Source organism: Stegodyphus dumicola, chromosome 5 (assembly GCF_044657685.1).
Source record: "Stegodyphus dumicola isolate Sdum_Otavi_A_Nest chromosome 5, ASM4465768v1".
NCBI classification, from domain to species: Eukaryota; Metazoa; Arthropoda; class Arachnida; order Araneae; family Eresidae; genus Stegodyphus; species Stegodyphus dumicola.
The window spans coordinates 126,718,378-126,733,806 of record NC_140772.1 but is presented as its reverse complement, the minus strand read 5'-3'; the positions used below and the strand labels follow the sequence as shown (position 1 = coordinate 126,733,806).

Below are 15,429 nucleotides of genomic sequence, written 5' to 3'. Positions count from 1 at the left end.
ACCAAGAAAACGATAACAAATCCTCAAGTACCTTCAACAAATACATGGAATTCACACTGTTTATGAATGTTGGAAATATGGAGGATTGTTTCGATCTTGTTGTGCTCACTGGCTGATTTGTGCCAGATGACTTACAGCAACACTTGATGCCCATTTGAAAATTATATAATAACAATTTCAGACACAAATTATCTCACAAGAGTAGTCAAAGCATTTTCTTTGTTACAATATGAATTATCAACAGAAAATGCAATGGATTATAAATACAGGAAATCACATTTTTTGGTTGAAAATAATAGTATTAAGCTAAAATAATAAAAATCGCAGAAATTTTTGGAACAGAAAAATCTTAGAGAAAGCATGCTGTAAATTGGGTTAATGGAACACCAGTCAAAAATCAGTAGTGTCACACTTGAATCAGGTAAGCTAGCACATCTGGTAAGTTGATATGTGTCTCGCCCTCTTGAAGACTCAATACAGAATTTATAAGGTTACAGAAATGAGTTTAAAAGTAATTTTTTCATCACATATGAATAAAATTTACATTTTTTTAAATTTATGAATCTTAAAAATTGGTTTAATAATAAATTAATCATCATATGTACAGGTAGAGGATAGGCCAGCATCTCAGCTTCTTGAAAGATTGGAATATAAATACGCAATTACAAAAATTAGGAAACGTTTGCAGAAAAGAATGCAAGCACACCCTTATCACTAAGTATAATGCAAGGGTAGGTGATACCTGGAGCAAGAGTGTTATTAACGAGTAAATTACATTAATTTTCTATTATAATGTTTTATATTAAAATGTTTTAATATAAAATACAATACTCAATACTTTTCTTTTTCTTATTATGTAATGATCTTCTTTAAATATTATTTTAAGACATATTTTTTAAAGGTGAGATGGGGTCCTCCGAAAAAACCATGTAGTTCTAAAGGTACAGTGAGTTGACAAAGTATGAAGACTACTGATATAGCAATCTAAAGAAAAAAATTACTTATGAAAAATACAAGACAAAGTGGATGTTACATTATTTATATCAAAGAAACTTGGACTGAAAGCAACTTTGCATTTAATGAAAAATATTTGCGAGATGACAAAATTTTGGAAACAAAAGTGAATGTTAATTAATTCAAAACATTATTTTTGTACATGATGGCTTTTTTTCATAAGTTCAGGTGCTCAAATTCGGTACAAGGCATCAGCTCAAAGCAGATATTACCAGTGCCAAATGAGCTACTGTATATTCCAGCGTATAATGCACACACTTAATATATATATTAAAAAAAATATTAAAATTTACGGGTACATGTCATACACTGGATATAAAAATGATAGATTTAAAAATAAGGAAAAGATGAGCATATGAAAATTAGATTTACCTATTAAATTAAATGTACCTAATGCTGTTTATTTAAAAGAATTGACATACCTTATGAACTTAAAAGTTTTTGTCATTGGATAACATGAAAAGTTCATCATATTCATTTTCTGTTATTTCTTCAAAGAGATAAAAAAATTCTGTTTCACCAACCCCATTACTGTTAAACAGGAAAGCACTTATACTGAGGTGAGATTTTTAGTGATCTGTTGTTTTATGTGAACCATTTATGTTCTTTTCACATCAAACATTTTATTTCCTATCATATCAAACATTACTGCAGCTTCATCCCTATTTCCAATATGTGACAGTAAATATACATACATGTATTTTGCTTTCGTAGGTCAATAGCCATACATTTGGAAATTTACCAAATTTATTGTCCAAATCTTTTGGAAGCCTTTGCAAAACTTTCGTTTCCCCCCCCCCCAGAACTAAATTATTCCATGCCATAAATTGACTATATCAACTCACAGTTGCTTTAAAGTGTTCACTTTCATTTGCATTCTTTTTTGCCCACTTTAAAGCAAATAAACACATGTTGTTTCTTTTTACAATTAATCCATTCTGGCGATTATCTAAGACTGAGTACACAACATTTTCTTCTTGGATAATCCATTTCGTTATACTTTACTCAAAGCGCATTTATTCTTTGGAATATTAATTATTGTACTGTAATTTAATTTTTTGTCCACTTATGGATGAAGCTTTCGCCAACACCAAACATCCTTGCTGCAGCACGATTTCCATTTTCCTTAGCAAACTGAATGACTTTGCATTAAAACCAGCATTGTGTTTCTTTCGTTTGTCTGGAGCCATATTTAATACTAAAAGGAACACTAGATCAAACGTATTTCAACCAAAGCAAATGCAAAATATTAAAGCCTTCGATGTGCACTTAAAAAAACTAGAGAGAGATAACATCCGATTCTTAATTCTACGAATTCATGTGGGTCGGAAATTCATTCTTACCTGTTTTATGTCCCTCTTTTCTCTAAATCCTAGAATAATATTCTTGTGCACACCTGAAATTAATATAATCCACCTCTTTGTATAATTGTTTACTCCCTCAAGCACTGTCCTCCAACACATATAGTTCCCTCTAAAGCTTGTGAATTCAGTAAACCATTATTTGAAAACCTGGCAAAACTTCAAATGGCTTCAAAAGTTAAGAGCATTGCATATGGATTTTCCAGGCTTATTACTAAGGAAAAGAGTTTGCGTTATACAGTTACTATACCTAAAAATTTAAAAAAGTAGTTCGAAATTATATGTGCATGTTATATGCCAGAATATATGGTATATGAACTATTATGAAATTAGTTCCTGTACAGAAAACTATTCTACATTTAAAATTATGGCATTCATGAATGATGCTTCATATTGCATGAAACCTGAAAATGTAGTGTCCATAAAATATGATAAAATATAAGGAGATATGCTGCAATCCAAAAATGAAAAAAATCAGAAATATTTCCCCTTAGAGAGTAAAATCATCCGAGAAAAATCTCTAAAACCGACTATATCATAAAAGAGAACAAGCATGATATTGTGTGGGTTCCTCCCTTCCCTTATGATCTAAATGCAGTTGAATACATTTGGTCACCAGTTCTGATTAAAGAGAGAAACATAACTGGTGACATGAATTTAGATAATGAGTTTATAGTATCAAGCTATGGATAAAATGATTTCCCTAAATAGCAAGCACACTGTCACTTATGGGAAAACTCAAGAATTCTTACTTAAAGAAGGGTAGGCTTATATAACATCTAGTGATTAAGCCTGGCAGCAGTGATTCTGATGTAAAAGAGATGTAATTTCATATGAGTATGCCTTTGCACTGAAGATGGAAGTTACAATTTGTTAAGACTATGGGAAAAAAATGGGAGGTATAATTGGCTGAAGCTAATTAAAAATTGATACTTTATAATTTTCAATATATAAAAATAATAGATAGTGTAATTAATATATATTAATTATTGCTTTAATCAGTATATAATGCTAATCACTGAAAATGAGCAAATGCTTTCAATTTTGTTTGTCTGTTTCTTTAGGTAGACAGTCCTTGCATATTTCGTTGACTCAGGGGAAAAAAAAAAAAAAAAAAAAAAAAAAAAGTAGGGGTAATAAATGAATAAATAAATCTCCAAAAAATAAAAATTATTCTCTTTGGCTCTTTCAACTAAATGCATCAATTGGTTAAGCTGAATTACTGAAGCCAGTTGACTATGATTAACTTTCCAATTACAGCTTATCTTGCATACAAATGAAATAGTTTTGTGTTTACTATCTCAGCTACAAATGCTGCTACTGTTAAATCTTACAGAATGACAAAGCACATACGAATCTAATTATTTATGTAGAATTCTTCTCTACTTACAGAAAAATTAAAATAGGATGGAGAGCAAAATGTGTGTGCATTTCAAACAGATTACTTATAGAGTTGGTTTCTTTGTTTAAAATTTTGAACAGTCATTTGACAAGAGCTTAGCACATTGCAAGATTAATAAAATTATTATACATTTTAAACTTTTGATAATTAGTTTTTGAGATGGTGTATTTCAGATTCTGGGGTAGGGCACAAATTAAAATGAGTAATTAAAAGGACTACTGCTAAATTAAACTTCATATTTCCTTCATATTTTATATCTCTCAAGCACACATACACATATGTATATATACTGCCAATTTAAGTGTACAATTAAGACAAATTCAAGACATCTTTTAGGAAAAATAGATAAAGGCTCATTTGATGGCAACAAACAATGGCAGACATATGATATGAGTACACTATGATTTTTTACTTATTAAAATCCAGATTATTTCTTGTTCAATCAATTAACTAAATACTATTAATTTACCCTTAGAAATAATAATACTGCACACAAATTTTATCAAAACTATTAGTCCTTCTTGGGAAATAATAAAGTCTTTTAAAATAGTGGTCTTTATTAGAATATAATTTTTAGTTAAGAGATGTTATGGTTATATGTCAAAGATAAACAAAGAAAAGGGACTGATATGTTTTACTGAGGATCTGATATAGGAATGTCTTCTAAAGACAAAGATTTCACAGGTTTGTCTCCAGAATATTGTGCACCTAGTCTCTGACCAAACACTCAGTAGTCACAACTCATTTCTTCTACTGCAGCTCTCTGAGTTATCAACCTCTCAGTTATCAATTGAAGGGAGCACCAAATATATAAAATAAACTATTTTAAGCCATATTTTACTAAACGAATTGATAACACTCACATCATAACATTAGTAAAGTATTTTCATAATTAAATAACATGAACTGAGAAAACTTCATACAAAACTGAGGAAACTTCATACAGTAAACATTAATCGGTTTTTCTGATGAATTTAAGACCACCAGTCAAAAAAGAGATAAGACTGTTGAGCACTGCTAGTGCAACTCAGTTTCAAGGTAGCTGCAGAGGCATTTCTGCAGTTTTCTGTTCATAATGTAAATATGAACCAGTTTTCCTCTACAAAAAAAAAAAAAAAAAAAAAAAAAAAAAAAAAATTTCCAAAAGCATCCTTTTAACATAGGCACACAGCCCTTCTGTGCTTTGCTGTAAATCAAATAACTAAACAAGTAAAACACTGAATTTAATAAAAATGATGTTAAATAAAAGTAACTTTTTACGGAAAATCAATTCACCTGCCAAATAGTATTAAGATCATCATAAAAATACAAAACTTGCACAATATGTTGGCAACATTATAAAACAACAATGAAGTTGCATAATGTTCATTGCATCACATGTGTAATGCCCATAACCCGAGAAGGAGAAGAAAAAGCCTAGCCAGCGGAATAATTAGTCCGATGGAGCAGGTGGTTCGTTGGACGGAAGTAGAAAGGACGAACAAGAAGACGAGGGGGGCGAAGAGGACTTTGCACCCTGGTTGTCGGACGGGATGGTCGGAGTTTTTTTTTGGGCGGATGGGAGTCGCCATTTTCTTTCGTGATGCAGAAGTTGTTTTTCTCATCCGGCGGAGACCATGCCGGCCTTACCTATTCATGCTTGTATATATAATGTATAATAATCAAGAATTGTTTACTTATTAAAGTTTATTGTTGAACAAATGAAAAATGGGTGTCATCTATGCGTTGATCGACGGTGACATGTGTGAAGCAACTGAACCCTACGCTACGGTATAATACAACGATGCTTATCTGTCTCGGCACGACTACCGCAGTCAACTACAATATATTATTAAGTAAAAAAAAAAACTCCGACCGTCCCGTCCGACAACCAGGGTGCAAAGTCCTCTTCGCCCCCCTTGTCTTCTTGTTCGTCCTTTCTACTTCCGTCCAACGAACCACCTGCTCCGTCGGACTAATTATTCCGCTGGCTAGGCTTTTCCTTCTCCTTCTCGGGTTATGGGCAGTACAACATGTATTGTATTATAAACAGGATTTTCCCTTTCAAACTTTATCTTAGAAAAAGATACCAGATGTAATGATTTAATACATCAGATTTAAAAATTTTCCTAAAACAGTATCTTAAAGTACTAATAATTTTTTTGCAAATAAACTGAGTGAAGAATTAAGGCAACTTTTTATATGTAAAGGTAAAAATAGTTTTTATTAGAAAATATATATCAATTCATTATAAAAAAAACCTAATTTTTTATAACAATTACAACATGCAATCAAAGTTATTTGATCTACTACAAATATGAATTAATAACAAGAATTTATTATAACACTTAATAAAAATTTCCTGTTGATCTACAATAGCTACTAAATATTAGTAATGTGTTTAAACTGAATAATTATAATAAAACTGATTGCATAAAACAAATTTCATTATACCTTTTAGCTGCTGTACGACAAAATAACATGCTAATTACTTTATGTTAACCTAAAAATGCTTTATTATACCCTTAAATATTTTTGTTATTATAAAAACATACATGAAATAAGAAAATAGAAGTATTAGTGCAGAATTAAAGCATCTGTTGCTGCATCTTTTTCTTTCAAATTACTGAAAATACCAAACTTCAGAAGCTCATACAATGTTTTAATGGCCTCAACATATCACATGGCTGCATTTTCAGTTACTTCTTACTTTTTAAACTTTCAAAATAATGTCCTAAAGCTTTTTGAGTTTCTTCCAAATTAGCAAAATGTACTACTTCTTCTACCTCCTCCTTTTCATATGAAAGCAGTTCTTCCACATGAGGTTTCCGCAGACTAATTTTAGTCATCTGACGTGCAGCCTCTAAAAAATAATTGGAAGTGGAAATAAAAGAGAGAAAATACTAAAATAAACTCAATGAAATGCAATGATTCACTAAAACAAAATAGGAATTATGTAATGGCATTACAACTTTTTAAATTATTAAATGGTATCTCATTACTCAGAAAATAAACACTGTAAATAACTGTTAACTGCTATACAGTCAAAAGTCGTTAATTCGGACTCGTCGGTACTTCGGCGATTCCGGATTATCGATTTTTCCGGATTATAGATCATCACTTTAAATCTCAGAAGATGGCATGCAGGAATTCTAAAATTAAAAATATGAAACCTTAATTTATGAAATAAAGATCACTTATAATCTAAAGGGTATCAAAATTTACAAAAAAAAAGCTTAATATTTATTTGTTTACTTTATTAAACATTTCTTTCAATGTAAGTTGTTTTAAGTTGCTTCGTTTTATGTGATAATACTTTCTCTTTAATTCTATAAACAGACACAATTTCTTGTTCAGTTACAAAGTTCCGCTGTTCAAGTCCCGTTAATTGTTGTGTCGAGAATACCGACTAACTTGTCAATCGAAATTTTTTCGTTTTCACTAACCTCTCTGTCACATTCTTCATGTCTTTATCCATTTTTTGCAGCAATTTCACTTTTTGTTTGATGGACATCGAAACATACTTTCGTTTTGTACGATCCTTTGGGAGCTCCAGAATCGGAAATTCTATTTGACATAATCGAAAGTTCAAGTTTACTTTTATAAAATTGCTCTTACAGTCTGCAAAAATTAATAATCCGGATCCAATTCGAAGATTAAGGAACAACGCAATCATCAACATTAACTGAAATAGATAATTAGATAATTTTAGATTATGCCGTCCGTTATACATAAAACATGCACGCAAAAACGTATTCTGCGCTTGCGCACATGCATATGCACAGTGGTAAAAGGTCTTACGCGCACGCGTAAACGCCTATGCGCAAGTATCAAAGCGGCGCATGCGCAGAAAGTTTTTAGCTTTGAAGTCCGGATTATAGATCATTCTGGATTATGGGTGTCCGAATTAACGACTTTTGACTGTATAATGTCACATCAAATTTTTAAAACCAATTCAGAAACAACACTATCTACCAAACTCATACAGATTAACAGGGGAGGGAAAAAAAAAAAAAACCTGAGTACTTAATTTTTTAATTTTGCTTGAAGCAGAAAATAAGAAAAGATATTCATTTTTCTGCCTGTTTTATTTATTTATTTATTTTTTTTTTGTGCCACAATATGCAAGATTCCATATGTGTTAGGGATGAAATTTGATGAGAAATAAAGTGAAGATACATCCAAGGATTTCATTACTAAATGTAGCTATACACCATAAAGTAATTGAAAAAAAAAATATAGGTATAACCTTGTTTTATGGGGGAATGTCTTTTACAAGTAAACTTTTATGAATGTTTATACTGATATTACCTTCAGTTTACAAAAGAAATCTGAAGGATTTTTTTTTTTTTTTTTTTTTTTTTATGAAAAAAGGTAAAGCAGAAATATCACTCAGAATTTATTTTAATCAGTGAATAAAGAAAATTACGACTTAGTGAATCAAGATACAAGTTTCAGATAGTTCAGCAATCTATAAAAAATTATAATGCATCAATCTAAACAGTCAAATATTGTTGTAATTTAAGCATTTCATATCAGCTACAGAAAATGCCAAACCTGATTTTCAAAACTGAGACAGCCACAGAAACTTGACAGATAGATGTAGTTGTAAAAACTTGACAGATACAAATAATGATTCTCTTTTTTCCTAGATTGTAATTTCCCCCACTACTTGTACTAAAATGCATTGTGTTTTCATTACCATCATCTCTGATGAACCTATCTGATTAAGCAACATCAAAGACTATCTGCGACAGCTTCTAGAAACTACTTTTGTTAATTAAGTTTGAAGAATGGATTCTCATATGCAACATTTTAAATGCATTACTCAAAGAGAAGATGTAGTGTCTTAGCATGTGTATTGCAGATATCTCAATCAATCGGGAGATAGTTATATAATTAAAACCTTTTTTCAATGACACATGTGACAACGATTTCTGCCCGCATCTACTACTTGAAGATGGTAACCCAAAGCAGAATTCTAAGAAACGTTGGTATTGACTTGGAATTGTGACAATTATTCTTTAAATCTGATATGCCTTGAAGCTTTTCCACTATATTAGTTGTTTTCCCTATTTTTGGAGCTGCAACTGCACAAATTATTTCTTTTTATCTAGGCTATATCATTCCATTAGTTTTATACTTTTATGCATTCTTTTGCATGATTTGACAGATTTCTCCTTCCTTTCTGGTGAGGTGATGAAGTCACATTTGCAGGTCCCAGAGCTGTGCTCTATCTCATATGTAGAACATGAAAAATCAAGAGCATTACTAGGATAAGCAAAATATTTTTTAAGCACTGAATATGTAAAACTGATAAGCAGTTGTATCCAAAATCATTTCAGGCCTTTCAAGAGTCTAGCTAAAAATCTGCTGTGGAGGCAGAGCCATTAGTCGGCAAAAGACAGGAGCATCTGGACAGGTGACTTGTAGGAGCAAGAAGACTGGAAGAGATGGTAGAAATGCTATTTGCAGGCAAATTTGAATGGAAAGGATATTCAGACTCGTACATTATTTTGGATAGGATGAACCAAAATCGGGGAAAGGGGTGAACTATTAAGAAAATTAAACATTAAGAATTTGTAAATAAAATTTTAAGGCAACGAAGCAATATACAAGAATAAGCAATGCTTTAAGAATAAAAAATAAATTAATTAAGGTGTAGAGAATAAAAAATTAATTCAGTGCTCTTAATAATGAATAAAGTCTTTTGGTGTTAATCTGATTGTTGATCTTGTAGTCAAGATTAGGAATACTTTTATTATTTATTTTAATGATGTCTCTAAAGAATTTCTTTGCTAATTTTGCCATATAGGTTTTACTTTGTGGCGCTTTGAGTTTGTCGTGGATTGAAAGATTATTCATGAACCAGTGGCCATTCGTAATCTGCCTTAGTGTAACATTTTACATAATGTGGAACTTACTAACATGCATATGACTGGCAAATCCACTTATAGGATAGGTGTAAGTAATTATAGGTCACAATAAGGTTATATAAATGAGTGACTTAATATCAACAGATAAAACAGAGTTCCAGGTGAGATTGTATATATATTTGGCAATGTGTAACATAAATTACATGTGCCAATGTGGAGCTTCCATGCCAATTTTGGGTCAATTATAACATTTTTGGAATTATCTGGTCTCAAGACAATAGTAACGATCTATCATCAGCTTGCAGACCTGCACCAACAAGATGACCCCATTATATGAGCATAGCCGGGTCGAAGCAGCATATTCACTATCAAGTACATCCTTGTGAGTTTGATGCTTGGATGTACCATCAAGAAAGCTGTTTACTCCTTCATGTTAGGAGACTGCCTGCAGCATGGTGGTAGGCCTGTTAGCTGTCTTCCATCGTGGGAACATTTCAGCCCCTCTACCATATTGAGGTGGGCGCTCAAAAGGGTGATCAATTACAGGACCAAGATACTTTATGTGCTGGGCCCATGAAATAAATAATACATTTTGATGTTTTGTTCAATAAGGGCTTCTGATTTATTCACATTGATGAGGATTGTCTATTTCTGAAGCCATTATGTAAACTTTCTAAATTTTCAGAGAAACATTTCCGGGTGGGATAAAACTTGAGAATAAATTACAACAACTTAGTTTCTTTCTCTTCTTAAATTTTTCTTTAGTGCATAAATAAAAATGTACATGTGTGTATGTAAATAGTTATTAATTTCTTTATTTCTTACTTCACAGCTTTAGAATTGATGTGATTTCGATTTTGATAAAATTTGCGGCTTTGGAGAGAAAGTACTAGAAATTATCTTTATCACAAATTGTAAATGCTCATAGTCAACTGGGTTCTCTTCTTATAAAATTTCAACTATGAAAACAGTTGATTATATGTAAGGGTAATTCCAAACAAAACAATTAGTTTTCGTGCAAAAATTCTTACTTAAGCTTATTTAAATTTTTAAGAATAAAAGTTAATCAAATCTACATCTTCAAATCACTGAACAGGATTTGTATCACACCATAAATTAATTAACTCTATTTATAGGTTTTCTGGTGAGTTATTCAAGTTTGCTTTTAGTGGAAATGGAAATAATATGAATTCAACTTCATATAACTAAAATCTCAAAATATCTGTACTAAATACACAGTTGAAACCCCTTCGTGGGCCACATGTGAACCGTCAGTTTGAGACCAATGACATAAGTGATGAAAGAGAATATGTAGCATACCAGAATTATGAAATTATTGCACTGATCATGTAAATGTCCACAATTCTTATATTTTTGGTAGATCTCTTAAGGTTTTTCTGCCTTCAACTCTCCCAATTTTTCTTTGAAAAAAGTTTCCTCCTCTTGTGTATTCCCTCCCCCAGCTTAGCACAATGTTCTGAAAATTTTAAACATCCATGCAATTTTCCCTTTCATCAAGGCATTCAGAAAGCAAGTTCAAATAAATTTAAAAATGAATTTGTCCACTTAGCAGTTGCTTTCATCTTACTAATTGACTTGCCATTGGTTTTCAGACCATGGGCTCTGAGTAAGTGAAACAATAATTGCAAACGGATTCAAGAAAAGGTATTATCTAATACCATGATGGTTTTGAAGATCATTACACAGAGGCAGACAGGCTAAATGGTGACCAAGATGATGGTAAAAATCTGCAAACTGTACCCCATGATATAGCAGTTCCAGCAGCACTGAAGTTTTCCCAGGATATAGCAGAAGACAATAATAAGAATAGGCAAATTTCAAGATAGAAAGTAGAAATAAAATACCTTATTAGATACTGTAATGTTAATATTACTACATATTCTAACTGGAATGTATGTTTCTTTTAAATAAATATTATTGTGATACTCATTGATAATTTATCCACAAACACTATTCATTTGTTATATTATTTCTGTAGCCACATCCTTAGGAAATTACTTTAGTTGCATAATTTTCTCTCAACTTTGTAGGACAAAATTAGTAAAAAAAAGAGGGGGGGGAATGCAAGTCATATATATATTTATCTAGAAATACATAACAGAACATGAATTAACAGTCAATATTCCATGGATAAAAAGTTAACAAATTGGGGGCAAAATGATCAGATTTGGTGATACATCATTATTTGGCAATTTGAAAATGCAGTTCTAAAAATTTTGAAAGTTGCCAAACTACTTGTTTCATGCCGTAAAAATATAAGATAATGAACGAAAAAATAACATACAAAATATATATATTTTGACTGTCAACAAACAGTAACTTAAAATGAAGAATTAAAAAATACTGATGGACCAGTCTTTTCAACTGAGGTTTTTTTTCTCTACTACTTTGGCAACTGCAATTTCTCTTGGACTTTTATATTCCTTTAAAATGTTGGAAATAAGAAATTTCAGTTAGATAACTTCTTGCATTAAATTTATTAATTTCAAATGCCTTGCTGTGCAATCTTGAAACAATATTTATACCACATTATATAAATTTAAATTTCCAATTACAGGCATAATTAAAAGTCTAATCTACTACCTCATTAAATTTTAGACTTGGGAATAAACTTGAGTGCAAGTTAAAATAAAGTTATTTGAAACCTGTAGAAAAAGAAATATTTACAAATAGCAACAGAAAATTGCATTTAATAAAAACTAGATATAAATAAAGTGTAAAGAATTGATTATAATTTACTTCAAAGGACAGATTACATAGTTTCACAAGGTGTAATGCTGTGCTAATATTTTCTTGATCAAAACAAAACTATAGGAAAAGGAGTATTCATAGCACAAAGTTGCATTTGATAACCAAAAACATTTTCTTTGTTTCATTGACAAGAAATTAGCTGTTAACTGAATAGTAGCTTATTTTGAAGGTGTAGAATCCATTCTATCCCTCCATCCAAATCACGTAAATGAAAAATACTATTTTACTGCAAAAACTGAGGAAGTGCTCCAGTAAAACAGTGAAATTATTTGAAGTAAAACAATTCAAAAAGTAGCAAAAAATGCTTTTCTTACTTAAAAGTATATAATGTTAAAAAGGCTGACTGCTAAATCTGCGTGAATAAGAAATAAAAAATATACAAATCTAATTATATTTGGCAATACAGTGAGCTATCTCAGAGATTTTCCAAAATTTTAAAATTTTGTCAGATAGTTTACTATTGGTGATCAAATTCATCAAAAAGTTCACCACTGATGATAAAAAAACATTTCATAATAAATGCTAATTAATTTAAATAATTTGCTATGTCATCAATTTTTTTTTCTGTAGCATCTATTACTTCTTTTATAAAAAAATAAGCTGCAACCCATGTGTATATGTTTACATATATATGAGGGAGTCGGAGTCTTTAAATCTCCAGGAGTCAGAGTCTGTCATTTCCCATACTAACTCCACAGCCCCGTTTATAATAATCATATGGCATTTAAGGAAGATCAACACTACAAATTCTACAGATATTCTGATTTGTTTAGATATAGAAAAGAAACAATACAAAACCTGGAACTTTCAGCCATTTGTCTAATTCATCATGGGCTCTAGACATCAGATCTGAAGGAGAATCTACTAGTTCATTTACAATATTTAAAGCTAATGCTTGTTCAGCAGTAAACATTGCTCCTAGCTTAAGAGCATGCTCAGCTCTACGGAATCCAAGAGTGTTTATGAATATGGAACGGAACCTTTAAAAAAATTTAAAACATTTGCATATTGTAATAACATTTACAAAAGCCTCTTATAGTTACTACCTATGATTTTAATACAAAATAAGATTTCGCTAAGTAATTTTTTAATTTATTCACTCTTGAAATTTTAATAATACAATGCAGTAAAATAAATGCTTGCATGCTAAACCATAAATTTATGATTTTGCAGAATGCATAATTAACTGAATTTTGTTCTTGTTCAAAATATAGAGTCAGAATATCCTAAGTGTGCAAGCATGTTGAGAAATTTTTAGGAATTGAAGGAAATTAAATAAATCTAGTTTGTCACAAGAATATATATTCAACTGTGAAAGATTTAATAACAGAAAAAAATATTAATTTAAATGCACACTAAAAATTAATAGTATAATATCATTTATACATCTCTGAATTACATATGTTTAACATACATATATACAGATACATTTTTCAAATTTCTGATTCGAAGCAATGCTAAAGAACTTCAAAAATGTTATGGAGCTTAAAAATATCCTTTACACCTGCTTTTCTTAGCTGGATAAAAAAAAAAAAAAAAAAAAAAAAAAAAAAAAAAAAAAAAAAAAAAAGCAGCTTTCAGATTTTTTAGGGTGTTTTTTTAACATTGTGTTACCTTTATTTATTAAATATCATGTTCTTCACACTTAAACCATAAAATTCAATTCAACAGCAATATTACAAAACATTTAAAAGAGAATATGTTTAGAATTTCTGATACACAGTCTCACAGGCTGGAGATAAATCTTTTTTTTCTCCATACAAATGTTGCCGTTACTCGCTATGAAATAGTTGAGCTTCTTAATCAAAAATTCACAAATGCTTTACAAGATATGAAATAGATAATAAACAAATTCCAAATTTGGGCTTCCAGATGTCCATATTTGGGTGGAGATGTATGCTATTCAAAATTTGATGGCTCTAGGTACCGTTATTTTATCACAATGTGAAAAACATACATACATTTATGCAGATTCTTCATTATTTAATTTCTTTAAATGTAGTACAGGGTGATAATATTTGGTGGCAACAATTTGAAATGTGTTTCATCGTTTATAGTGAATCAACACAAAAATGCCAAAACGAAATTAATAGCACTTGGTAATTTGTATTTTGGTGTAATTTGAGTCATAGAAACGAAATACGGAAAAAAATTGGTATGTTATTTCAGAAAAAGTCTGCTTTTGTGTCAAAACACCTATATTAGAACAATGCAATATATAAATCTAATACATATCCTAAGTTGCGTTTTCGAGACATGAAAAACGCAATTTTTTCAATCAGAGCTGCGCAGAACAGGAGATATAGAAGTGTCTTTTTTTTCCTTTTTTTTTTTTTTTTTTTTGCACAGTCTACATAGAAATTTATCATATTTAATTATGATTGAATATGTGTCTGCCAAATTAATCGGATATGTGTGAAAATAAAAATTAGTGATATATCGAAATCCAATATGTATATATATATATATATATATATATACTGACAAGCCAAAACATTATGACTATGTCCATATTTTTCAATTAACTCATCTGGATGATGTGGAGGACACGTGATTAAGTGGAAACAGTATTTAACTGCCACTAGAGAAGGTAAGGAATAATTCTAGCGCTTACATTTGCCAGTGATGGGAAAGGCTGCAGATTTAAGTGAATTTGATAGATGGCAGATTGTAATGGCCTGTAGACTCGGAACGACTATCTTCAAAACTGCATGGCTGGTAGGTTGTTTATGATCTGCTGTTGTTACGAGTAATATTTGTGCAAAGTGCATAAATGATGGTGAACCCAGCAGGGAATGCCAAGGTATTGGAAGTCCATGCATCATCAAAGCAAAATGACACTGGTGACTGATCCACTTAGTACAGCAAAACCAGACTTAGACAGCAGCTCAGCTGACAGCCCAATACAATGCAACTCCAAGTGCAAGTGTTTTGGAATACACAGTTCATTTGATGCTGTTGAATACGGAACTATGTAGCAGATGTCCCGCACATGTGCCTCAGTTGACAAAGCATCATTGTCAAT

At 30.9% G+C, this 15,429-nt stretch overlaps 1 protein-coding gene across 1 annotated transcript in view; it reads right to left on the bottom strand.

The window, feature by feature from the left end:
- Positions 1-6,248: 6,248 nt before the first annotated feature.
- LOC118198396 (enoyl-CoA delta isomerase 1, mitochondrial-like) overlaps positions 6,249-15,429 on the bottom strand; it is a 56,177-nt gene continuing 46,996 nt past the window's right edge. Inside the window, exons 6-7 of the mRNA XM_035370060.2 lie at positions 13,203-13,384; positions 6,249-6,619 (exon numbers count right to left, since the gene is read on the bottom strand). Coding sequence (XP_035225951.1) covers positions 6,456-6,619; positions 13,203-13,384 — 346 coding nt within the window. The 3' untranslated portion in view covers positions 6,249-6,455. The remainder of the gene's footprint in view (positions 6,620-13,202; positions 13,385-15,429) is intronic.